At 33.4% G+C, this 27,487-nt stretch overlaps 4 protein-coding genes across 5 annotated transcripts; 2 read left to right on the forward strand and 2 right to left on the reverse strand.

Annotated features, from left to right (window-relative positions):
* Positions 1–96: 96 nt before the first annotated feature.
* LOC133316863 (uncharacterized) lies at positions 97–728 on the forward strand. The gene has a single exon (XM_061518654.1). It carries the CDS (start codon positions 97–99, stop codon positions 640–642), a length of 546 nt encoding a protein of 181 aa, XP_061374638.1. The 3' UTR covers positions 643–728.
* A 5,437-nt stretch (positions 729–6,165) lies between these two features.
* On the forward strand, positions 6,166–8,986 carry LOC133316894 (putative pentatricopeptide repeat-containing protein At1g09680). The gene has a single exon (XM_061518692.1). It carries the CDS (start codon positions 6,166–6,168, stop codon positions 7,966–7,968), a length of 1,803 nt encoding a protein of 600 aa, XP_061374676.1. The 3' UTR covers positions 7,969–8,986.
* A 2,967-nt stretch (positions 8,987–11,953) lies between these two features.
* On the reverse strand, positions 11,954–13,750 carry LOC133316876 (aspartic proteinase PCS1-like). The gene has a single exon (XM_061518671.1). The coding sequence runs from the start codon at positions 13,719–13,721 to the stop codon at positions 12,387–12,389; it is 1,335 nt and encodes a 444-aa protein (XP_061374655.1). The 5' UTR covers positions 13,722–13,750; the 3' UTR covers positions 11,954–12,386.
* Positions 13,751–17,964: 4,214 nt separating this feature from the next.
* LOC133316900 (tRNA threonylcarbamoyladenosine dehydratase) lies at positions 17,965–26,399 on the reverse strand. 2 transcript variants are annotated; one of them, XM_061518699.1, is made up of 11 exons: positions 26,279–26,399; positions 25,855–25,901; positions 25,075–25,168; positions 24,189–24,336; positions 23,058–23,270; positions 22,494–22,628; positions 21,066–21,200; positions 20,512–20,727; positions 19,242–19,366; positions 18,688–18,745; positions 17,965–18,358 (listed from the first exon to the last, which is right to left on the reverse strand). In XM_061518699.1, the coding sequence occupies exons 1-11, from the start codon at positions 26,371–26,373 to the stop codon at positions 18,242–18,244; spliced, it is 1,383 nt and encodes a 460-aa protein (XP_061374683.1). In that variant the 5' UTR covers positions 26,374–26,399; the 3' UTR covers positions 17,965–18,241. The 2 variants fall into 2 exon arrangements, with proteins under 2 accessions (XP_061374683.1, XP_061374684.1); XM_061518700.1 differs by having other exon boundaries at positions 18,292–18,374.
* Between the last annotated feature and the right edge of the window lie 1,088 nt (positions 26,400–27,487).

Genomic DNA, 27,487 nt, shown 5'->3' on the forward strand with positions numbered 1-27,487 from the left:
CAACCACAACAAAGAAAGAAACCTACTTTTCCCCCGTTGTAATGCGTGGAACCTAATTTTCCCACACATTCTCTCACCCCACAGTTAAGCTATCTCATGGCTTCAAAGTTCTCGTTTCTGAGCTCTATCATAGAGAGAAAGAAGCCTAAAGAGAACACAGATGAATTAGCTGTTGTGAAAGCAGCTGCATGGGCATGGTACCAACACGGTTCAGGCTCTGAAGGAAAGGCTACGAGTGAGTTTGATGTTACAAGAACACACCGTGCAAATAGGCCTTCTCGTTACAAGTTAGAAGCAATGAGAATGGCCAAGGAAGGGTCCCAAATTCACACCAAGAAACCTCTTCTTGACCCTTATGAAGTACAAAGCATTTCAAGGCAACTTGATAGCCTCATAGAGTCTAACCACAACAAACTTGAAAATGGCACCGACAACTGTGGAAATGCAAGCTTGGATATTGGTGGTAGGAGGACGAAGAAGAAGATCAGAAAATGGTTTTGGCTAAGGCATGGTGCTGTGTGCGGCAGAGGGGATGATGTGATTGATCCCAGAGCTCTTAGGGATGGTGGAAGGCGCCAACCGACAAAGCGTGTACCTGCAGTTAAGTGTTTGCCACTGGCCAATACCAATGGTGCCTTGTGATCTTCTTCCATTACTGGGTTTTGGTTTGGCATGTTTCAATTGCTTATACTTGTTGTCATTATTGATGATAAACACAAACAAGAATTTGAGGCTAACCATATCTATTTCGGGAAAGTTTAAATTTATAAATTTTGTCCACCAACTCTTATAAATTATATTATAGATATAGTGTAGTTCGTAACTAAGTTTGTACAAAAAAATAAAATTATTAATATAACTCCCTGATCAAGTTTCGTAAAAAAATTACTTATATTTTTTATCTAATATCTCTGAAATGGAAGTGATACAAGTAACAATGAGTTCAACTGTTTTTTATATATGTATCCGATCGAGAATATAATCGACTAAAAGACTAACAACATGAAGAAGAAAAAAATGTTACGAATACAATTTAGTATTTCTAATAATTCAGGGTGTTGTTATTTTGGAAATGAATCCTCCCATATTTAAAAATCAAGAAAAATATTTCTGCATTTATTCTTAAAATGATATTATTTTTAGATTGAAAGATTTAAAAATTATAATTATAAAGACTATAATAAACTTAAAATAATTAAAATTACAAGAACATCACTATTTCCGCCTCAAAACGACTTCGTATTGAGTTTACTGCAAATAATTTATCTGAAATGACAGCAGGTAACCCTTTAAAAATAGATATAACTTCTTTCATGTAGAGAAACAAATAAAATGGGACCCACCAATTTTGTTAAAAGAGAGAGAGAGACACACATTTTTTAATGTGAGTACAACATGAGAGATCAACCTCGTGCAACATGAGAGTACGATTTTTCTTAAAAGAATATGACATGGATAAGATTTATCATTAAACCTCGTGCAACCCAAGTAATTTATAAGGAAAAAATATTTATCCTTTTAAAGATGGTCATTTTAACTAAATTTAGTATTTTTTAAATTAAAATTAAAAAATACCCACTTTCTCCTCCCATTATTGTGTATCTTTTTTTCTCACTTGAAAGGATAAACATCAAACCCAAATTACAATTATACAAAAATAAATCAATGATTATGATTTTATAACTACCTATTTTAATATATTTTTTCTTTTTTATCACTATTAATCAACTTTTATATGGTTATAATTTTTCACATGATCATGTTATATATTTTTTAACATAAAAGGATATACACAATGATATTTTAGTCTTTTTATTATCCTTCGTTAGAAAGTTATTTAATGGACACTAATAGAGATGGCAATATATATGGGTTGAATCGGTCGGATCAATCCGTCAAAATAGGATGGATTGGATTACACGTCTTAACCCACTAACCCGCCTTACTTGGTCGTGGGTCAAAATAGATTAGCGGCAGGTCGGAGCGGGTTGACCCACGGATTAGTTTTTTAAAAAAAATTAGGTAATATTTTATTTGTCACTAAGCTTTTGTGATATAAATTTTTTTTATCTTAATATTTTTCTAGAAATATAAAGAAGAGAAGTTTTATTTACAACAAAAGTTATTTATATATGGAGACAAAAATAAATTTTTAAAAAATGTCTGACTGATTATTAATATACATTTAAGCTTGAGATTGCAAAAAAACTAATGGAGATATGAAATGAAAATAAGTAATATTATAAAATTAATGAAATACAACAAAATAATTATATTTTATTTTTTTGGAATGAGTTGAACATTCTAACCCAGGTTCAAAAGATAACACGGAAAAAACAGATTGGCAGGGTCAGGAAATGCCAACCCATTTTACCAGCTCTAAACACTAACATAGCATGCTGGGGAAATAAATTATGTAGTCCCTCTCTCTCTCTCTCCTCCTTCTTCCTCTCTCCTTCCCTTGTTCTCTATAAGGGACCAATGATCCTGAACCACTACATTTTCTCTCCCATGCTGGTGTGACATGTCATTTGCGTAACCCACGTAAGCATTTCATTTCACAGCCTTCGAACATTTTTTTGATTAGGAGTTAAAGGACTACGATGGAGAGTCGATCAAAAAATAAAATTTGATGTGATATGTTTCGTTTCATTTCATTTAATATATTTGAAAATTTAAGATAGAAATAATTTATTATTCATTAATTTTATTATCATTTAAATTTTTGAATAATATAACAATAAAATAAAATAAAATATTGTAATTTATTGTAAAATACTCCATTAATAATATTATAATTTTGTTTTATCATATTTTATCCTAAACTATTTTTATTCTCTTTCGTTGTTAGACATTGTTCCGACCCAGACAACACCTCATCATTAATGACCGGAAAAAGCTTTTTTCCTTCCAAAATATCAATCAAGACATGTTCCCCCTTCCACAACCCACATAGCGCATCCTCCTATGCATTGACCCTATACTTTTTAACACCCTAACTCTCTAGGCTATTAAGCGGGGGGGGGAGGAGGGGCTTTTGTTCCGTCCAGCCCAAATGAAAGCCCATATCTAAGGGCTAACTGAAAACCTCCTCCCTTTAAAGAGCAAGTAATATACCCATACCAAGTACCTCTCTGGCTCTCTCTTCCATGCATAGGCATATGTCTTGCCCAAGCAAGACAGACTATGGTGGATAGGCTATCTCTTCCTCTCATATTGTCTTATCTCTCACCTATAAATACCCCCTCACTCCCATAAAAACATGTTCTATTATTTCATGAATTGTTACTCTATTCATTTAAAGAGTCACCATAGCCGTTAAACACCTCTCAACTATTGTCTCACAACACTTGAGAAGTTCTTCAAAGACCTTGATTCATATTATTATCATAAAGAGCACCATATATTAAGATATTCCTAATTATCTGGATCACTGGACACCTCTGTATGAATCATAACAATGCGAGAATACTTGCGTCTACGATGAAAATGTAGCTCATTCAAATATTACTGTATTAATATATATATATATATATATATATATATATATATATATATATGCTTTAATGTTTCTACAGTGAATGTAGATAAGTTGTCTACAGTCGCTCCAAAATGACGTCATTTTGGGTTGAAAAATTAAAAAATTATAATAAAAAAACCATTATAAGCCTGAAATAAATTATAATTACAGAAATATCTTGATTTTTGCCTCAAAACGATGTCGTTTTGGGTTCAATATAGATAAGTTACCTACATTGACAGTAAAAAAAGCGAACATATATATATATATACACATATACATTTTACTGAAACATCCTTTATTAATTAACTTAAAATTATAGAAATACCCTTCATTGATCAAAACGACTGAGTTTTTAGGTAGCTGTAGATAACTTAAGTTAATTAATAAAGGATGTTTCAGTAAAATGTATATGATATATATATATATATATATATATATATATATATATATATATATATATATATGGAAGTGGTTATATTTACAACCCAAATAGTTTACAAACTCTTACAACCATATCTTAACCGTTGATTTTCGCTAATCAACGATTTTTATTGTGAATTAATAATTAATTAATAAATTTGATTTGTGAAAATCTTAACCGTTGATTGACGAAAATCAACGGTTAAGATATGATTGTAAGAAGTTGTAAACGAAAATAGGTTCTAAATATAACTTTCCCCTATATATATGTATATATATATATATATATATATATATATATATGGGTTTGATGTTTGTCATTTTAAATGACATAAGTAATGTCATTTTAAGAGAGAGATAGGCACAAGGAATGAAAATCATGGGAGAGAAAGTAGATGTTATTTTTTTAATTTAAATTTTATATATAAAAAATATTTTCTTATTTCAATCTCTCTCTTAAAATGACATAATTTTATGTCATTTAAAATAACAAACACTTCCCCTATATATATATCATAAAAATATTTCTGCAGTTAATGCAGATAAGTTATCTGCATTTACTTTCAAAACGACGTCGTTTTGGGATTGAAAGATTAGAAAATTATAATTATAAAGACTATAATAACCCTAAAATAAATTAAAATTATAAAAACACCATGATTTCTGCCCAAAACGACGTCGTATCGAGCTTACTGCAGATAACTTATCTGCAGTAACTGCAGAAAAAGCGAACCATATATATAGGAAAAAATGTTTTTGCAGTTAATGCAGATAAGTTATCTACATTTATTTTCAAAACGAAGTCGTTTTGGTATTGAAATCTTAAAAAATATAAATATAAAGACTATTATAACCTTGAAATAAATTAAAATTATAAAAACACTGTTATTTCCGCCCCAAAACGACGTCGTATTGAGCTTACTGCAGATAACTTATCTGCAATAACTGCAGAAAATGAACCTATATATATATATGTATGTATGTATATATGGGCAATAATTTCTTATCAACTCGAGAAGAAGATCGCTTGCAGCAGAGAGTTCGTAAATTGTGCCAAATTTTTTGTTTTTGTTTTGTTTTTTAAAAAGCAATGGGACCCAGGATTTTGTTTCTATTGCATGAGAGGATGAATTTCACGACAACTTTTAAACCATATATATATGAGGTAAGATCATTTGACACAAGTGTCAAATTTGAAATTTGACACATCATCTAAGAGCTCTTAGATAAAAAAAGATCAATGGTGTCACATGTTTACAAATCAAAATCGTTAATCTAATGGCTCTTAGATGAGGTGTCAAATTTTAAATTTGACACTGGTGTCAAAGGATCCTACCTCTATATATATATATATATATATATATATATATATATATATATATATATATATATATATATATATATATATAAGGACAGAGTCCTTTGACACCGGTGTAAAATTTTAAAATTTGACATCAAATCCTATCTGTTGATTTCTACAAATCAACGATTATCATTTATTGAGAATTAACGACTTTGATTTGAAATTTGACACCTCATCTGAGAGCCGTTAGATTAAAAAAGATCAACGACTTTGATTTTTAAGCATGTGACACCATTGATCTTTTTTATCTAACAGCTCTCAGATGAGGTGTGAAATTTCAAATTTGACACTGGATCCTACCTCTTTCTATATATATGGAGGTAGGATCATTTGACATCAGTGTCAAATTTGAAGTTTGACACCTCATCTGAGAGCCGTTAGATAAAAAAAGATCAACGACTCTGATTTGTAAGCATGTGACACCATTGATCTTTTTTGATCTAACGACTCTCAGAGGAGGTGTCAAACTTCAAATTTGACACCGGTGTCAAAGGATCCTACCTCATATCATCTTACATCGGTGTAAGAATAATAAGTGTTACACCAAATCTTAACCATTAATTTTCTGCATCTAACGGTTAAGATTTATTAGGTCTCACTCATTAATTAATTTTTAATTTTCAATAAATCTCAACCGTTAGATGTACAAAAATCAACGGTTAAGATTTAATGTAAGATTTATTATTTTTACACTGATATAAGTTGATTTTATTCCTATATATATATAAACTGTATATTACTGTAGTGGTGGGAAATTTCATATGAAGTTGTCGCGTGCAAATTTTGTACCTCTGTTATTGACAAATTTTGATAACATAGCATAAGGTTTGGGGCAAATCGAGTAGGAAGAGTCGAAGAGATGGCGATGACCTTGAAAATGAAACTCTCAAAAACAAAAACCTTTCATTCTTTCCCTTGTCACCTTCTTCTCCGTTGTTGTGCTTACAGTTACAGTTACAGTTATGGTTATCATCATCCCCACAAAGACCATCAGTTTCTCTGTGCAATCTCCGAAGCCATCATCGAAACCAACTCTCTGGATTCCTCTCTCACTCTGAGACGCATTCTCCCTTCAATCAAACCCCATCACGTCGCCAAACTTATTAACCTCAACCCTCTCTCTCTTCCACCTTCCTCTCTACTCTCCTTCTTCAACTGGCTCGCTTCTCGCCCTCCCTTTCGCCACACTCTCCTTTCCTACTGCACCATGGCTCATTTCCTCTGCTCCCACCGAATGCTCCCAGAAGCCCATTCCCTCCTCCGTTTCCTAGTTTCCCGAAAGGGAAATGATTCTGCTTCTTCCTTGTTCGCTTCCATTCTCCAAACCATGCCTGCCCATCACTCCATTCTCGTTTTTGACGCTTTAATCTGTGCGTATACAGATTCTGGGTTTATACCTGATGCTGTTCAGTGTTTACGGTTGGCTAGGAAGAACAATTTCCCGATTCCGCTTTATGCTTGTGGGCATCTGCTTCATAAGATGGTGAAGTTGAAACCCCCTGATTCTTCCTGGGCCTTTTATTTGGAGATTTTGGGTTCTGGGTATCCGCCAAAAGTTTATAATTTTAATGTTTTGATGCATGGCTTTTGTAAAATTGGTGATATTAGGAATGCCCAGTTGGTGTTCGATGAAATTCTCAAGAGGGGTTTGCGTCCTACGGTTGTTAGTTTCAACACTTTGATCAGTGGGTACTGTAAATCGGGGAATTTGAAGGAGGGTTTTAGGTTGAAGAGTGTTATGGAGAGTGAAAGAGTCTGTCCCGATGTTTTCACTTTCAGCGCTTTGATCAATGGATTGTGTAAAGAGAGTAGGTTAGACGAGGCAAACCTTTTGTTCGATGAAATGTGCAAGATAGGCTTGGTCCCCAATGGTGTTGCTTTCACCACTTTAATTGACGGGCAGTGCAAAGATGGGAAAGTTGATTTAGCCTTGAAAAAATTTCAGATAATGCTGGCTGAGGGTATTAATCCTGACTTGGTTACGTACAATGCGTTGATCAATGGCCTTTGCAAGGTTGGACATTTGAAGGAGGCTAGGAAGCTTATGAATGAGATGAGTGCAACTGGTTTGAAGCCGGACAAGATCACCTTCACTACACTAATAGATGGATGTTGCAAGGATGGAGATATGGAATCAGCGTTGGAGATCAAGAAGAGAATGATTGAGGAGGGGATTGAACTTGATGATGTAGCTTTCACTGCACTTATCTCTGGGCTTTGCAGAGATGGAAGAGCTCATGATGCAGAAAGAATGTTGAGAGATATGTTGAGTGCTGGTTTCAAACCTGATGATCCAACATATACCATGGTTGTTGATTGCTTTTGTAAGAAGGGTGATGTTAAGATGGGATTCAAGTTACTCAAGGAGATGCAAAGTGATGGACATGTACCAGGAGTTGTCACGTATAATGTGCTAATGAATGGACTGTGCAAACAAGGTCAGATGAAAAATGCTAAGATGCTGTTAGATGCAATGCTTAATTTGGGGGTGGTTCCAAATGATATTACATTTAACATTTTACTAGATGGTCATTGCAAGCATGGAAGCTCTGAGGATTTTAACATATTTAATTGTGAGAAAGGACTTGTTACAGATTGTGCTTCATATACAGCACTTGTTAATGAATCAACTAAAACCTCAAAAGATAGCCTAAAGAGATGATTGCTACTAAACTTTTTTTAGCTGAACTGCCTTAATTGTTAGACCTGCCTTAGAGTTGATCAAAAGTAACTTCATTATTTTCACTAAATCAGTATTCAGCAGAGGTTGGCAGAACAGACAGAATACGTTTAAAATTTCATTGTCGCAAAATTAATGATTGGTTTGGTGGCTTGTTGCAAATATTGTGCAAGAGGGCATGAGGAGCTTCTATCTGAAAAGTTTTTTTGATGTTCAAACCAATGCCATCCTGCAAATGCCAGAAGGCTTCATTCATTGCAATAACACCAGCGTTATTGAAGATTGGAATTGCATTTCTCTCTCTTTTTGTATAGTGGATATTATTGATGCCAATTGAGGTGGTTCTTTTGTATGCTTGGGGATCCCTCATAAATGAAGCAACTTTGTTGCTATTTTCAATGCCAGAAGCCAAAGTTAGAGTAACTAGCTAAGGGCGAGCTACCCTAGATGATTCAGTTGCATCTTAAATGGCAACCTAACTACCTGATATGGATGCCCAAATTGATTCTTAAAGAAAGTGCTGAGATGGAAAATGCCACATTGCTGATGGATATACAGAAGTGAGAAACATGTTTTCGCTAGATGAATGAAACTTCTTTGGATGAATGCCCCCTTTATCAGGGCATGTGATATTTTTTCAAACTTCACCATTTTCGCAGAAGATTCAGTCATGATGCTGCCAGGTCAGCAGTTCTTACATATTTAGTTAACTCTGGTGTTCTTGGGTTGGTTACATAGGTAACATACATAAGCAAAGCAAGGAATCAAGATTCATAAGCTTCCTATACTCTTATGAAGGTGATCTTGTCCGGCTTCAAACCAGTTGCACTCATCTCATTCATAAGCTTTCGCATAGGGGGCGTTTATTGCATGCCAAAATCCTATACTCTTATGCTTGGACATTATCATTCATAAGCAAACGCCCCCTATAGCCATATGATTTCTTATGAAATTTATTGCATGCAAAGCTGGCTATAACCTATACTCATAAACTGATGATGTAAATCACTTATACTATGCAACTATTTCCCTTTCTTTAAAATTAATTAATGTTCTGGCTAAGCATATGCATTTACTTGAATATTCATGTATGATTGCACATTTGAATATTATTTCTTTCATTTAACTTTTATTATAGTATGTCTCTTTAAGTCTTATTACATGAATGATAATTATTTGGATCATTCATAGAAATGTTAAGTTTGAAAACTTTACAGATTATAATCAATGCATTATATGAAAAGGAGACGAGTCAATTGCAAAGCTACACTTTGTGTTAGTTACTATTTTGGACCAATATTAGAGGCTTAAGATCTGAAAGACCCGATCCTCAAGGGTTCAAGGCTCAAGAACCCTAAATCTATGCAACCCAAACTGTCAAAGAGGTGTCTTAGTCAAACACATAATTTATCTTAACCTCTGAAACTTTTGTATTTATTTTTCTCTTCCCATACATTAAATAAATAAGAACCAATTATTATTAATAAAAGAAGAAATAGACACCAAAATTTTACAAGTCCATATAAAATTTTAGCATGAAAATATCATTCCATAATTTATAGCTTAATGCTGCGCCGTGTTCCGTGAAGATTACCCCACCATAGTCTCTATATGCCTGTGGCCCATAATAGGCTCAGCTATGATCACAGAATCTCGGTCGCCAAAGAAAAAATAAAGAAAGAAGGTTTTGACATCCACAGATCAGAGATAGTAATACAAATTTCAGAGCTGGTCCCACGCATGTTATAAATACAAACGCTTCCAAAAAATATAAAAAATGAATTCCTTGTCCGTTTGTTTCACCTTTTCAAAAAATAATTTTTATCTCTTTTTTATTTTAAAAATATTTTTTATAAAAGTTAAAGTTATTTATATTTTTATAAAAATATTTAATTTTTGAAAAAAATATTTAACTTTTTATTTCTGCTTTTTTTTTTAACTTCTGAAAAAAAAAATAGATTTTTGACATTTTTGTGACTTCTTAATTTTTAAAAAACAGACATCTAAATGAACTAAGAATGAAAAATATTTTTTTCAAGAAAAAAACAGCTTTTAAAGAAGAAAAAAGCTCATCCAAACAAGCCCTTAAACCTAGTATCCACAGTGGTTTTAGCATAGAAGCAGCTTATAAATACACACTTTCAATTGTTTCCCGGAAGATCGTGAAGGAGCACCATTAAAACATTTGCAAAGGAGCATTTTCAATACACAATAGACCAGCCCAAACTCATCCGCAAATTACCTCCAACCATATATGTTTAATCCAGATATTTTGAGTTGATCAGTTACAATATAATGTCGCTATCTCACAATGAAGAAAAAGTTATTAAAACATGATGGCATTAAACAAGACAAAAGTATAGGAGTTCACGTGAAGTGGTTACTCCTAATATTAACTGCTATTAATTGTCCATTAGTATTCATTCCCTGTTTACCTTCCTTAAGGTCCGCACCATGTTTCTGTGGTTATAGCTAGCTTAATCAACCAAGCTATACATGAGAGTCTTAAGATCTGAGAGTAAATACCTTTTTGGTCCTCAATAAATTTTACGATGCTCGTTTTAGGAATTAATAATTAATTAATGAATGAGATCCAATAAATTTCAATCGTTAAATGCACAAAAATCAATGGTTAAAATCTGATGTAAAACTTATTATTCTTACAATGGTGTAAGATGATCCTGTCTATATATATATATATATATATATATATATATATATATATATATATATATATATGGCAAGATCATCTTACACTAAATCTTAACTATTGATTCTCTGCATCTAACGGTTAAGATTTATTAAGTTTCACTCGTTAATTAATTTTTAATTCTCCATAAATTTCAAAGTTTGATGCACGAAAATCAACAGTTAAGATTTGATGTAAGATTTGTTATTCTTACATCGATATAAGTTGATACTATCCCATATATATATATATATATATATATATATATATATATATATATGTATGTATTCTTTTTTGGCTCCTTTAGTAGTTTATATATGCGTAAATAAGAACAAACGATGAAAATTAAAAGTAGTTAATGTCCGAAGTAATAGGATATTAGTTAACTTTAGAACTTATTTTAAGTTGGAATTCAAGTGTCCATCGAAAGTGTCAAGTGAAAGTAGATCAAATATAAAAGAAACCTACCTGCAAGCGCACCTATACTTTGATTGAAGCAAAAGTAATTTACAAACCCAAAATAATTGTCAAATAGTAGAGGCGTAAAGAAAACCACGCACGCACACAGAGGTTAGGAAGAAAAAAATGGAAAAGAAGAAGATTAAAAGCGAGATTTTATCCTTAACTAAACCGACACAAGTTTTTGTTAATCATGTGAATGATGTGATTGTCGGGAATTATGTGGAAGCAGTTCGTGTCTTGGGCGGTCTTAACAAGCTGAGCTGTTCCTCTCCTTTCCACGAGTATCACTTTGTGTGGACCCCACTTCATTTCTTCGTAAAATCTATTGCCACGACCACAACTGCTGTTTACTTTGTTCCTTCTTCACTACACAAGGCAACGTTCTTTTTCCATTCTGGTTAAAACTTTAATTTTCTTTTACGAATTTTAAGTCTTTTTTTAATGACGAAACGAGAGCTTTAGGTTGAAGTGGTGAAGCTTCGTTTCAAAGTCTATTCTGTTAAAGCTAGATGGCTGGCTGCATCAATCAGTTGAGTCTTATTCAATCAAATTGTATTTCATCTCTATCACTCTTCAACTTGGTTGGTAACTGTACCCCAAAATAATAATAATACTTCTTCGTCAACTCTAATTCGGGTGCAGTGTTTCTTCCACTGATAAATAGTACAACCTTATCTTAATACAAACAACCCAACTCGCTCTATTATTCTTTCTTATAATTGAGAGAAATGTTCACTCAACAAAAAAGAAAAGAAAAGAAAGAAAGATAGGGATATTCAAAATGACTGTTAGAAATTAAGCTATAATAAGTCCATTTTAAAAGAGTGGATTTTCAAATAAGAGGACAATATTACAGCTCATTACGTGTCTCATTTCAAGCTTATCTTAAATTATACACTCATGATATTATTGGTTGATATTCTCCTCTATTCCTGATATATATATACATCAGTCTCATTCATAATAATGTACATGATTTAATTATGATGACCTTATAGAAGCATCGTCCTTTTGAAAGATCAAGCGAAGCCCCACATCTTGCATTTGTCTAAAACGATAGACATAGACCACACGAAAGACCTCTTTCTTTTCTTCGTCACTCGCAGTCCATCCAAGATCATTCATTAGTATATTTCCTTTGCACAGTAACAGTGTGACACTTTTATATATGTAGCTAATAAACGACTTCTGCCTACTCATGATAGTTACGTGCACCAGCACCCATAATATCAGCTCCTCCACCACTCTACTACTTAGTTGATCTGCTACAATCGGCCTCACCGAAGCCCACCCTATGATTGGCCAGATCAAATTCAACCCAAACATTCTGCTGATGGAAGTTGCCAATAATGTTACTGGGCGCACCCAATCTTTCTGACCTTCCTATTCCCACGCAGTGGACCCCACCACCCACGTCAGCTAACACTCTCTCTTTCCGAATCACTATCTCCACGCCTTTCTCGAACTCGAACACCATGTCCCCTAACAACCGTCCGATCTCCATTGCATTACCATCAAAGCACATGTCAGCAACCCCACCGTACACGTACCCCTTCTTTATCCTGGGCCCCACCACTCTGATTACCTCTTCCCGCACCCTATCATAAGCCTCGTCCACCAGGAACGTGAATTCGGATCCGGAGTCAATCATGGTCTGACCCGACCCGCCAGCGTTGGGTCGGAAAACAGAGGGTGGGATGTTCAGCTTCTTGCCACCGATACTTATCCCCTGCATTGGGACCGTGTAGGCCAAGGGGTCCAGGTTCGGCATGCGTTGACTCTGAGGGAAGGTCAACATGCTAACGTAACGGAACCGGGCCGAATTCGGGTTGTTTCCGAGGTAGAACGATCCTGTCGGGAGGTATCCGGGTCGGGTTTGTCGGGTGGGGACACAGTACGAGAATTTTGTGATTTTGGCTTGGGAAGGGAAGGACAAGCGACCGAGGTTCATTCCCAAAATGCCCCTGGCGTCGCTGGATTGCGTGGCGCAACCGAGGATGAGGGGAGGGGTAGTTTGGGAAGGAGAGAAGGCGAGTTTTTCTCGGACTAAATTGCCCTCGGCGTAGGTACCGTCGGCGTAGAAGTAGGAGTAGTGGCAGAGGCGGTTCTGGTCGCAGGTTGTGGGAAGGGTAAAATCGGGAACGCGAGGCTTGCAAAGAGGGTGGGTGCAGGGGATGACATAGAAAGAAGAGGAGAGAGAAGGATCAAACGACGCCGCAGGGGGAGGCCTTTTGGGTGTCTTGTTGTGACACTGAATCCATGAGAGTTGGCTTCCCGTGTCCAACACCATTTGCTGAAGCTGCGGAGGAGTCCCAATTGGGAGAGTCACCACCAGAGCCATTGAATACTTGAACGATGATTTTATGTTGTAGGAAGAAGAAGAAGAAGAAGAATAAAGGGTTCTTAGTTGTGGGTGGTTGTTCTTTGAGTTTGATGAAAGAGGTTTTGTTGTGGAAAGTGGAAGCGATGTAAGAGGGAAAGAGAATGAGTCGTTTTTATGGTTAAGAAGTTTTGCAGAGAAGCAAGTGAAGAAAAAGAATGAGAAGAGAAGCATGCAGAGTGAAACAGAGGAAGAAAGAGCCATTGAGAAAACACAGAGAGAAAGATGGTTTTTTTTTTGGGGGGGGGGGGGGGGGGGGGGGGGGTTGAGTTCAATTAGGAAGTGTAAGGGAGAAGTGGTAAGGTGGGGTTAGTGTTTATATATATAGCGCCAAAGTGAGGACGCGTTTTCAATGGTTGAGTTGAGTGGGTGCTTCTTATAATTTTTTAGAAGAGTGGGAGTCTTGCTTCACATATCATGATGATACCCAGTTAAATTTGGTATAATCTATTCAGCTTCTCTTTCTCTGGCCACCCCTTTTTGAATTTGGTATCATGATTGAGTTAATTGACAAATCCGTTATGGGTTTTTTTCATGTATGTGATGGGATTTGTCCTCTCTCTATGTACACAATCGTTACTTTATCTCAATCCTCGAAGATGCTGTATAAGTACGACATTCTTTATTTCAATTTTTTTTTTAATATATATGAATAAAACGCAAATCCTATATCGTTTCCAACTGATAATAAAAAGCAAATTCAGTTGAGATATATAGTCCCATATTGGTCAGATGTGCAACTAATGTGGAGTTTATAAGGTCTTGGGCACTCTCACCCTTTGAGCTAGCTTTTGGGGTGGTGTATCCCAAGGTTCTTAACATGGTATCAGAGCCTCACCGTCCCTCGCTTTAAAAAGTGGAATTAAAATAAAAAAAAAAAAACACAAAAAGGTAAACCAAAAATGGGCCTGTGCAATTCCACGCTTCTAGCCCAAAGGGCTCTTGCGTGAGGGGGCGTGTTGAGATATATAGTCTCACATTGGTCAGATGTGCAACTAATGTGGAGTTTATAAGGTCTTGGGCACTCTCACCCTTTGAGCTAGCTTTTGAGGTGATGTATCCCAAAGTTCTTAACAAATTCTACTTCGGAGAAGACCAGATTTTTTAATATATTTTTGAGAACTTAATTATAAGAGACATAATCTTACAAGTAACGGGTCCCAAAGAATTCCATGTACCTTGAACTTCAAACCCTCTCCATCCCACATATATATATATATATATTCTTGTAGAATGTTGTTAATGTAGTATTTCATAAAAGTAATTATAATAATATCTTAATGAATTAATTATTATTTTCTTAATAAATATTATTATTTATTAAATAAAAACTTAGACCCTTCTCCCTTCACAAAAGTAAAATGTCCCAAGAAGGGTAAGATTACGTTTTATAAAGGCTCTACCATATCCCTCTCGCTCTTATATGAGACTTCCTTACTCACTTTTACCCTTTCATTTCCCAATTTCTCTAACATAACTTCTTATTCATTCACTCATGTAATATCAAATTTCGACACAAAGTGGGAGTGTCATCGATTTGGGGCTGTTGGTATGTTGGAGTCAACTCCAGCTGGTGTCCAGCTCCCAATCAGAAACAGGCAGCCAGCCACCACCAATCAAATGTAGCTTCTTATGTAGGTGATACAGATGTTAAAAACAAGTTAAAAGAAACAGCCCACGGGTATTTTTTAATATTTGAAACTTTTTTTTGACACTTCAACTAAATCTAAATGAGCTTTGCTTGTTTCCTACATATAGATTTGTCGATGATAATATATTATTCAAACTGCGAAAATGGATCTTTTAATTATACCTTATTTCATATAATAATATTTTTCTCTTAACTTTTATCACCATTTATTTGTCTATAAATGATTAGAAGTCTCTCATATAAATATTATCGTATTAAACAATATATGAGATTATTTACTCCACTCTAACTATATAATATATATTGTGTATGTTTATACTTGGTTAGGATTGAATTTGGTTAGTCTTTAACCACATGTAGAATGAATTTTGTAAATCAATTATTATTTCAAAAGTTTAAATTATTAGATGGAGGTAATGAATAATTTTCATTTTATATTATATTTTTAATACATTATCTCACACAAGAATAATTGAACTTGAAATATGAATAATGTACAATCTTTTAACCAGAGAGGGACAATAAGATCCAACTTTGGACCACTTGGACAAAGAGTTTACATAATATCATATTAAACAGTTAATACTACCAAATTATTGAGTTATCAGGGTAAAAAATAATAATAATATTGTATTTTATTATTATATTTTTAACAATATTCAGTTAACGTACTTGACACTGGTGAAAGTGTAAGCCCGCTAAAATAGTCAAATTCCCTATCTCTGTCGTTGTACTTTTTACGTGTAACATTTATCCAGCGTTACAAGAAGGACACTAAATTACATGAGCGCGAGAACTTCTTTATTTATTTCAAGAACAATATATCTTTCCCGCTATCCAAAGCTAATTCGCTTTACCAGTCAACTCAATTTAATCGGAAAAATAGAGATAAATTATTTGTATTTATTTTCAAAATAACATCATTTTGTGATTAAAATATTAAAAAATTATAATTATAAAGATTATAATAACTCTGAAATAAATTAAAATTACAAAAACATTATGATTTTTATTCCAAAACGACGTCATATCAAGTTTATTGCAAATAACTTATCTGTAATAACTGCAGAAAAAATGTAATATATATATATATATGGGTTTTGTTAATCTCCTTCCACATAAGATAGTTATCTAGTTATCTTATGTGGTAGAGAAAAAATGGGTGGGCCCCACCATTATAAGAAAAAAAAGAAAAAAGTGGGGTGCAAAAATCGAAGTGAGAAAAAATGAGATAAGTTACCTCATGTGAAAGGAGAGTAATATTTCTCTATATATATATATATATATAGCGACAGGATCCGTTTACAAATTTTTTTTACAAATACACTAATGTAGGACCGGTCGTACACTGTGTGATTAATGTAGGACCAGTCTTACATAATGTAATTTGTAAGAGTTTGTAAACAAAAAAAATTTGTAAATATAACCTGCTATATATATATATATATATATATATATATATATATATATATATATATGACATTCACTCGTTGCACTTTTATAGAAACTGCAATAAAATAAAAATTATACTTTACAGGACTAAATACACACCCAAAAAAAATGTCGAAATGATTGGAGCATAGAAAAAATAAACATGAAGGAGACAAATCAAGGTAAAGAACGTGATAAAGTTAAATCTGTGTGATAGTTCACGGATTATGATCACGATAAAGTAATAAAGTAATCACGGGGTATGTAAAACAAGGTACAAATGTTAATCAATGACACATAATACCATCTTTCGTACGTTGTCAATGATATAAGGGAAATTTATTTAAATTACTATTTAAATTTTTGAGAGTGAACCATACAGAATACTTACCAAATCCCTTTCGACACCACTCCGATGTAACATTATTTAAGAGCAACACCACTTTCACATCTCATCTTACCTATCAAAGCATCAAGGTAGTACCGAGCATAAAACGTTATGTCCAGAAGACTTGGTCCAGTTTATTTTTGAAAATTAGTTATATTTTTAATGTGCCTAAATTTTTACATAAAATTTAGTATTAAGCTCTACCTAAACTCAATGAATGAGTTGGTTCCGCCATTGCCGAGCGTGCATCTCATCTCATCTAGTTGATGCAAATGGTTTGATGAAGTTATTATCTGTTGGTGAGGTTAATATGGTGTAGGTTGAAATCAAATTAAACCATGACACTTGAGCGGATAAGGATAAATAAAAAGAATAGTATTCTGCACCACTAGGCTATCCCTAGTGGTGTTGGGTGTGTTTAGGGAATGTTAGGTTTGCTGTTCGATTCCATGTACTATCCAAAAAAAAAGAATAGTATTCTAATTAATAGTTATTTATAGCATTTGGCCTAATGACAAATGCTTGATCCAACAATCATTAAATATAAGATATGTTTAGTAGTAATTATTATCTAATGGACTTACCTACATCCCTTATAAATACTAGTCAATTATAAAGATAGAGATATCTTTCACTCCTAATTGAAATTATTACTGATTTAAGAATGTTATTGAAGTTCATTCGATCCTGTGAACTTTTTGACCCTAATCCATACCCGATTAAAGACTAATAGGATGAACTGATCCATTGTGACAGTTCTAGTTTTTCCTACCTCCTCTCCTTTTCAATTTCTTTGATGGAAAAAAAATTGTCTTATTCAATTTCGCTTAGTAAACCAGATACAGTTAAGGATACTAGTTTTATAATCCAGCAACATGTATCTTCTTAAAAAAATTTAATAAAAAATATTTAAGAAAAAGATAGTTATAACATTTTAAGTAAAAGTAGGACACAACTCACAAGTCATATCAAGAGCTTTATAATATCTAACATGCAAGTCTTTCAAATGAAGTACTTTAAATTTTAACTAATTGAACCAAATCCATTGGTAACAGAGATCATGCCAAAACATTGAAACTTTATCTTACGGCTATTCATGTTCCTCACATAAAATTGGACTATCCACTGATGACATAAAATTGAATTTCAGCAGATGGATGCATTTCAGAAGCCCAAATAGAACCAAACACATATAGTCAGTCATATTGCCTCCGTTAGAGATTCTTGGATGGGTCACTTGGATTGAGTCCTCCTCTACTGTTCCAACCCAAAGTCAAGTTCAGCTCGTTTTAACACAGCAATCACTCTATTGTAAAACTCTGGTTCCTTTTTCTTTATATCATCCAATGTTTGGGACTCATGCTCATCCACCTGAGTAGATAAAGAACTACATTATCTTATAAAGTAAAATAATCTGCTTAGGCTTAAATAGTTTATGGTAGTTGAGCACAAAAATGTCAAAACATCGTCTATAAAGAATTATATTCACTGTGATGCTAGTGAATCTGAGAGGAACGGAATTATAATCACTCAATGACCATATCATGGTTAAAATGAAAAATATGACAATATACACCTGCCACCATTTTTTATTTTGTATAACAACCTCTAACAGTTTACACCAATTGCAATTTTATGGCAATATTTTGCCACATATTGCTGAATTTGATAGTCCCAATATGATAGAGTCACAAAATTACCTCTTTGAATTTCAAAAGAATCAAATTTGAAATAGATGCCGGTTTTGTGCGATCCCACCTAAACCAAAAAAAAAATTATAGAACAATTGAGAAAAAATTCCAATGAAAAGAAAAAAGAAAGAACGATATGTTAGACATATATACTAATATAGGTAATATAATATCATTCAAGAAAACATAATTAGAACTATATTACTCAAAAATGCAAATTCAAATTGCAATACAACTGTAGTTTCAACAACTTTTACTACCAATTTAAGTTTATGGCACACAAAACAGTGAAACACAGTCGCAAATAATTTATATTATGAGAAAAGTAATATCTTGAAATATACAATTTTAATGAAAAGAAAAGAAGTGCAAGCTTTGAGAGTGCTTCAATACAAGGAATAAGAGAACAACCACAAAGAACTAGGCATGCACATTTTAGACTGAAGTAATAGATAAAGACGCTTCGGAAGGAACACGTTTACATCTAAAAGAAAGAATGTAACCAAATGAGGTAGCTCGAAAATGACAAATAAACGACAATGTAGGCAAAGACCACCTTATACCTAACAAGCATTAATTCATTAACTGATCGCCACATTCCTCGTCCAACATCTTTCGCAAGCTGCTCTCTAGCACTTCTTCCATGCCATAGTTCTTTAACAATGTACATTACTTCTTCAACATCTACCTAGAAAACAGAAACAGAGATGATAAATAAAAGAAAATTCATTCTCATTATTTATTTATTTTATTAAGAAAATCATATATATGTCGACACACCACAAAGATTTTCGTATAAAATTCAATCTCTCCACTTTACAAAGAGATCAACTTAGGACTTTTTTTGGCCGAGCTTTTGTATGGTATGCTGATCATACTAATCATGCATTATGCAAGAGGTAAGTTTTTAGGTCAATCGAACTTTGCCACACTGATTTATCATTCTTATTGCACTTTAACCGATTTATAAAATCATGCAATTTTCCTGTTGATTGAATATGACTTTTTGCAATGTCCCCTACCCCTCATTATGCATCGATATGGGTATGGATATCAGATACAACATCAGCACAACTCTGGAACATGGCTTTTGTTAACAAATTAGGATGGGGATGCGATGGGATATGACATAATATTTATACAAAACATTATATATAACATCTAATAAAACATATATATATAAACATAATAAGACCTCATAGATAAAACACAAAAGTTGGGCCACTCCATGATCGAGGGAAAAGGAGGAGAAAAAAGTTTTTGATTTTAATTTAGTCATTGAAAATACAATACAAACTAACATTTATCAAGTATCCGAGCTTCTGGTACAGTATCGATATCAAATTCGTATGTAACACCGGTACAGCAGATATTTTAAAATATCTGTGCTTCCTAATTCGCACAATTATGAGAAGCATTTACACAATGAGTAACTTTTCGATATGGAAAAAATACTTAAAAAGACCTTCTAATTATGCTGAAAGAAAGTTGTTTGTGTCTCCTATGATGACTTTTGGTTATGATTGAAAGCGTTGAATTGGTCTCTGTTTATATACATTACCCCTGTATGTGTATCTCAAAATTGTTAGTAAACCATTAAATTTGAAATTTGAAAACAGGGTTAACATTGCAAAGAGTCAGATTAAATTAGAAGGAAAGTGCTTAATTGTATACAGGAAGGGGACAATGTGCAACTGGATGAACAGAATAGGGTGGCAATATGCAACTGATCCTAAATATTTTTCAAAGAATCTCTTGAAAAGGTTAAGATATCACATTTACCAAACCAGGAAGTAGTTATGAAACAAAAAGTTAACGGGGTGGACTTCATACCTGCACTTGCATGGATGTTCCATACAATAACTCCTCATGCTCAATAAGGCGTTGATGAAGAATATGGTAATGATCCATGTCAAAATTTACTATGGGTTCTGTTTGAACATGAAATCCTGCTAAGTCTGTCACAACATAGGAGGCCATGATTTGTCCAAATATTGCAGGGATGGTGCCTAGCACAGGTATTATACGGACCCTAAAACCTGGCACTATCTGGCAAGAGGACCAATAAGTCAGAAACGTAGCCAGTGCCACTAAATGTTCTGATAACAAATAAGCATTGGTTTGACATAAAAGAAAAAAAATTTAAACTTAATGTTTATGATAATTAAACAGTTATATATTTTATAGGTAAATGACAGATTATTGCAAGGTCGCAGTGGGCATCTTACTATAGCGGGTATACAAAAAACAGAGTGAGAAACTGACGGTGATCTATGTCAGTCAACAACAACAAATGGAAAAGATGTTTATTATATTATTAAAATATCACAAAATTGGTAGAGGTACAATCAGTGGGTGACTAAAACAAATGAAATAAATAAACTCACCTGGTAATCTGAAGGGTTTTCCTCTTCTCCACTTGAACCCTTAAATGGAAGCAGCTTAGCTTTGGGTTTTTCTAAAGAAAACACAACAGGAATCCCGCCTTCAATGCCATAATCTTTCCTTAAACGGTGTCTTACCTAAATAGATATTACTTTAGTAAGAAAGTTATATACCTAATACTAGTGATAAGAAATTAAAAACAAAGAAAAGCATAGTTGACAGATGAAGTCAATCAGTTCTGAACTACCTGCCACCTAGTTGGAATTTGTGGACACACAAATGAAGTTAGTCCCTTTTCTCTAAGATTATTGACAAGACATTTTCAAAACAAAAACAGAAAGAAGTATAACAATTTCCCCAGTCTTCCTATTTTTTCTTGATTAGTTGACAGTAAAATTTCTGCATTGAGTACTTAAAAAGAATAAAAAATTCTGCATTTTTTTTTTACTTCTGCCAATTGCCAAATTTGTCATTAATTGAAGTGTTAGATTAATAGATTTCCTCCTTCATTTGTTTACTTCTTGATGTCCAAACAAGAATTACACTTTAAGGTAGTCATCACATGATTTTGCTTTTCCTGACAATCATTACAATCATTTATTAAATATTGATAGTTGTCAAAGATTGAACCATGTAAACTTAAAAAAAAAAAAAAAATACAAAAGAACCCAGCAACACAAGTTCAACATGCGGAAAAATGTTTATCAATCGTAGGCTTGAAATAACATATGAAAGTAATGACTATACAGATAATGCATGCCAGCACTTAACAGTAGAAGATCAACAGGACAGCTAAAGTTTTAACATCATTTTGAAAACAATTGATCTAAAATCAGATAGTAAAAGGAAACAGGTCCTTATAAGTCAAGCTTTATTTACATTACCATTGATTAAAATTAGCATAATGTAAAAATTTTGTAACTCAGAAATCCTTGTACTAGCCATCAACCAGCAATAACAAATTAAAATATTTTTTTAAATGAAACATAATATTAGCTAATTGAAAAGACAGGTGACAAAATGCAAAATGGGATGTCATCAAGTGAAGGAAATGAAACCAAAAGAGAAAGATTACCATAAATGTCAAATATCAACAACTGTTGTTCCAAAAATCACCAAAGAAAGGCCAATAATTCCATATTCTTTAAAGTAACCAAGATGTTAGAAACCAATCATTTAAAAATTATATTTGTCAGTCTTTGCGCACACTAGTGCACCTTTCTATAAGCATTAGCATTTAAATTTTAAATAGTAACTAGCACACAGTGTGGAAAGGCAAGACATTAGTTTACTTTTGGGATAATCAGGAATTTAGGATGTACATCTACAAGAAGGAATGAGAAGTGGTGTTAAACAGCCACAGTAATTAATATATATGGTTTAAATTTCTTGAAAAAACAATAAAAAAAATGCATATAAGGGAATATTACAGCTCGAGATAATGGATCATTAGTTGACTCTCTTAAATCAGCAATGCGTATTCTTGTTGGATCAGCTCTGGCACCAGCCCCAGTGGCAGATAGAACCTTCAAACCCCTACGTACACATGCAGCAAGGAGAGCCACCTATTACATATGACAATTCAAGCAATTGAAAGTTCAAACTCATAAAATCCATATATTTGAAAATGAACTATTGTTAATATAAGGAGCATAGCAGAAAAATTTAGTTTTTTTATTAAGCCTTCCACTCCAGCAAAATCATATTGGCATATGAAGTTATGTACAAATATAAACAATCCAGCATGCGACATTCATATATGCATCCCAAAATTTTGCATTTTTGCAGCTTAGAAGCTAAAGCATTGAAAGGAAATGAAAAGACAACGAACATATGAGAACCATTAGCAACAGAGGAGAAAAGCTCTCACAACAGGAGAGTGTGGTACGTCTTTGCACAGGAAAGATATGATAGAAGGGCAGTATGAACTTATAACAATACAAACAGGAAGTAATCGTTAGAGGATACTGGATAGATAAATCATAAGAGGATACCTTCGTATCAATGTTATCAATACAGTCCAAAACAAAGTCAGGGTGGCCTGAGAGAATTTCTTCTTCGGTAGATGAATCATATAATAGCACTTTTGCATCTATTTGACACTCCGGAAAGATAGATAAGAAATGCTCCTTAAGGCACTGAGCTTTTGAGATGCCAACATCTGCTCTTGTCGCAACAGCGTGTCGATTTAGTGATGAAAGAGAAACCTTCTCATTTAATAAATAAATAAGTAGAGATGTTGTATGGAATTGGAATGTCTATACAAATTCTAAAGCTAGGCAAATTTGACACCAGAAGTTATAACTACTTTCTCTTCTTATTCCTTTGTTTTACAAAATCCTTGTTAAAAAAATTGCTCACGAGTTTTAGGCTTGAGGTTCTTGAGTCTGTAATGCCATGCATTATAGTAAATAACAATAAAGGCTAGTAAAGATTGGCATTTAATGTGATTAGATTAACTCTCAAATAAATGAAATATTATTCACAATAACTAAAAAGCAAAAGAATCAATCAATCAACAACACCTTTATCCCAAACTAATTGGGGTTAGTGGTAGATGAACCCAAATGAAAGGTACAAAGAGATAAAAAAAATAAAAAAAAATAAACAAATAACAATAATAGTATATAAAAATAAAAGGGGTGTAAAACTAAATAAATTAATTAATTCCAACCAGAACTCCAGTTTCTTACTTTCTTACACTATGATTGTTGATAAAATTTGCATCTTTGATCTTTACAGTAGTAAATTTCAAAACTTATATCTATCACAATATGGCCCTGCACTATAAGGCATACAAAATACCAGCCAAAATAAAGAAAGGAAGTTTCAAATAACATTTAAGAGATATGACAATGGTGTTTCACAAAGTAACACAATTAAAATTTTCCTGTTAGTCAGTGACATCAAAATATTCAACCATGACAACTTAGGAGAGCCATAACTTTTTATGTAATAGCCAATGGGGAAGATTTGGGCATCAAAAGGTTGAGATTCCGATAATAGTACAAGTACCAACCAAACCAGGCAAGAAAGGCCCACAAAGAAAACACATAAAAAGCCACACAAGAATAAAGGAAGAAAAATTAAAAATTATCAAGAGGATAATCAGTCAGAGAAAAAACCTGGTCAAAGTCCACAAGAAGCAGCTTGCCAATCCCTGACCTCAAAAGCATAGAAGCAGCATGACTGCCTACCCCTCCAAGACCAATGACCACAACATGTGATGCAGTCACTTTCTGCTGAGACTCAAAGCCAAAAAACTGAATGTTCCTAGTCACAGCATAAACGTTCCACCCCAAAAATAGATTGATTAGAAGTAATTGAAGAAAAAATAGACATATCAAGTAAGTGCCACCCACATACACCCAATGTAGATAATTCATGTCTTGAGTGAAAACATGTAATATAAACAAATCTAAAAAAAGGCATTAGGATATACAAAAAAAAAAAAGCATTAGGTATGGCAGATGATGTGTTGGTAGTCCTAAAATCAAAGACAAGAAAATTTCCCACTAGCCCCACCAACCAAAAAAAAAAAACCTAAACTTTTTATTTCTCTCCACTCAACTCACCCACATCAAGCAGGCCAGAGAAACATGCCACAAATCAATGCAATAACTAAACAACAGTCCTTCCAAGTGAAAAAGTCATGTCTTCTGAAATTGAATCAGTGTAATAGCATTTCATTGGCTGTCCAAGATGGTGGGACAGTATGGAATGTGTAGACATGTACTGATATGCAAGTTGGAATCATGCCATGTCCAGCCTAAATTAAATGCCAAGACACACAGATTATAATAATTAGCTCTAAACATAAAGAGGAAGTACATTAATGATTGATGTATGAGTATGAATGCTAAAACTGTCCTGCACAAATAAAGAGCTCATAGTCTAATAAAACTAAGATTGCAGGTACTTAGAGCTTGTTTTACCAATTAAGTTTACAGTACATTTACATTCGAACTGCAGAGAAAATGTCAAAATAATAGGCAACAACTTGCAATATACCTAGTCAGCTGTTCTGAAACAATTTCATCATTTAGAATATCTTCATTAACCACCTTATCATTCTTCTTTCCAGCAATAGTGCCACCCTCAACACCTGTATGAGACACAAAGTCCAACATTTATGTAAGGATACACAGAATAGCAGTTTTACTAACTTTATGATGTGAAAGTAAGATTAAGAAAGAGAAGAGCATTAGTCACATATCACAAGTTGTTTATAACTGACAACACATTAACAGTCTTCTTTAACGTAAGTACATGATCCTGCAAATGAACAGGATGTGAGACATAACAGGTAGTAAACACTCTGTGCCTTCAAACCTCTGATCACCTCATAAACCAACTATTAATTGGAATACCTGCACTACAAGCACTAAATTCAAGAAATTATCTCATACAGGATAAGGGTTTTATTTTTCATTTGGTAATTACATCAGTGAAAGTAAAAACATCACGCAATTCATGGAAGGGAACAAATCAGAAGGGATCGATCACTATGTCACGTATTCAGATTCAGCCTGCAATACTACATCCCTGGCACCCAAATATTGACATTTACAAAATATCAACATTTAAAATTTAAGCATTGACATATGGTGACTACTTGCAACTTCAACTCGCCTATATTGATGAGCATGTCAATGTAAAAATTTTATAAACAAAGATCTTCATTTTAGGCAAAGACGAAGGGCATAATTCAAAATCAAGGATCATAACAAAAGAAATGGAGATAACTTGGTTACAGCTACTCACTTCACAGTTTAATTCCAGGAAACTTACCATTTAGGTCAGTAGTAGCATTCTCACTACATTGCCGCACAACTCTTCTGCAAATACCACAACATACATTCAGTACCATTCAAAGTACAATAAAAACGCCCAAGGCCAAAGCAAATTTAAATATCCCTTTAATCAAAGACCCAAAAGCTAAAGAAATTGATCCAACCAAACCCATCATGTTAATTAAGACAAAGTTTCAATTTTTAAGTAATACACGTTGTTTTAACCAGCCTTTTTTTTGTGTGGGGGTGGGGGTGTTCCAACAAGGAGTGTATCAGTGTGTAGTGTCATTGTAAAATACTTAGGAACAAACAAAAAACAGTAAAGTTGTTTGGAAGGTGGTTCATAATGAATGGGAAGGAAAGGAAAGTGATATGATCAGAAGACATGAGAAGAAAAGGGTGAAGAAGGAGGAGCAACTTACTTAGGAGTATGAAGAAGCCTAAGAAGAAAGAAGGTAGAGACAGACCCCAAAATAGCACCGCCACCCACCAATGCTAAATATTTCCCTCTCTCCATATTCTCTTCGGCCTTCGCTGTGAGGAGGAAACGCCGGCCTAATTCCAGGTTCTCCGGTTCGGTTGGGTTTATACTTATCGTCGTCTCGGGTAGACCGGCTCAGGCCGAAGCTCTACTCTATTGAACCATAATGTGGGTGAAAAGAAATTCAGGGAAGATTTTAAATTATAAATTTCAAAAAAAAAAATTAAAAATCGCTGTGATTTACTTTAGGGGAATAATATTGTAACAATCAATTAGTGTTACTACCAATCAATTTTACCGTTAAATTGATTATGTTGATCCAACGATTATATTTATTTCCATCTTTGTATGATTATGATTCCTCATATTTAATACTTTATATTTATTTTTACCTTTTTATGGATCAACATAATCGATCTAACGGTAAAATTGATTGGTAGTAACATTAATTGGTTGTTATAATATCTTATTCCTTTAATTTATTTTTATTTAAATTTTCAATACATATGTTAGAAAGTTAAGAAGAGATGCTACCGATTTATTAATTATTCAACTAAATTAATTCAAATCCGAACAAATTATAAGGGTGGAAAAATTATTCTTACTTAATATTTTACACAACTAACTCGAATTTTTTTAATTAAATTAAAGCAACCCATATTAATTGATTCACCTACTAATATATAGCATGCAAACACCATAAATTGTTGACATATTGAACAACTAGTAGTTGGGAAAATTTCATTTTCACTAATTGTGATTTTGTGATTTATTATTTGAACTCATGTGGTTTTAAATATATCACTTGAACTTATTGTACTTGAATAATTTATCATTTAACCTCTCATGGTTTCGAATTTTCACGTGAACACCTTATTGTTAGAAAAAATTTCACTTAGACCACTTGTGATTACAAAAATAAAAATTTTAAAAAATAAATATTTAAAATAAATGTTTCCTCTTTGTTTTTTTTGTTTTTTTTGGTAAACATAACGGGGAAAGCCCCCAAGACCAACTCAAGTTAAAACAACTTTACGAGAATTACATACCAAAGAAAAATCTGCCAAATATAGTGGCAAAATACCAGGGGGAGAGGAGCTAAAAATACACAAATTATCCTCTATTACATGGTCCAGTGGATACTTAGATA

This window comes from Gastrolobium bilobum, unplaced genomic scaffold (assembly GCF_033153095.1).
Source record: "Gastrolobium bilobum isolate Gb01-03AN ecotype WA unplaced genomic scaffold, APGP_CSIRO_Gbil_v1 utg9312, whole genome shotgun sequence".
Taxonomy (NCBI): Eukaryota; Viridiplantae; Streptophyta; class Magnoliopsida; order Fabales; family Fabaceae; genus Gastrolobium; species Gastrolobium bilobum.

Bases quoted from the DNA above. Each gene is read 5' to 3' on its own strand.
- LOC133316863 (XM_061518654.1), top strand. From the start codon at position 97: ATGGCTTCAAAGTTCTCGTTTCTGAGCTCTATCATAGAGAGAAAGAAG.
- LOC133316894 (XM_061518692.1), top strand. From the start codon at position 6,166: ATGGCGATGACCTTGAAAATGAAACTCTCAAAAACAAAAACCTTTCAT.
- LOC133316876 (XM_061518671.1), bottom strand. From the start codon at position 13,721: ATGGCTCTTTCTTCCTCTGTTTCACTCTGCATGCTTCTCTTCTCATTC.
- LOC133316900 (XM_061518699.1), bottom strand. From the start codon at position 26,373: ATGGAGAGAGGGAAATATTTAGCATTGGTGGGTGGCGGTGCTATTTTG. The intron at 24,337-25,074 runs GTATATTGCAAG...TGCTGTGACTAG, and splicing joins GTTTCAGAACAGCTGACTAG to GAACATTCAGTTTTTTGGCT. The intron at 18,746-19,241 runs GTATAAGGTGGT...TTTTTGGTTTAG, and splicing joins AATGAATTAATGCTTGTTAG to GTGGGATCGCACAAAACCGG.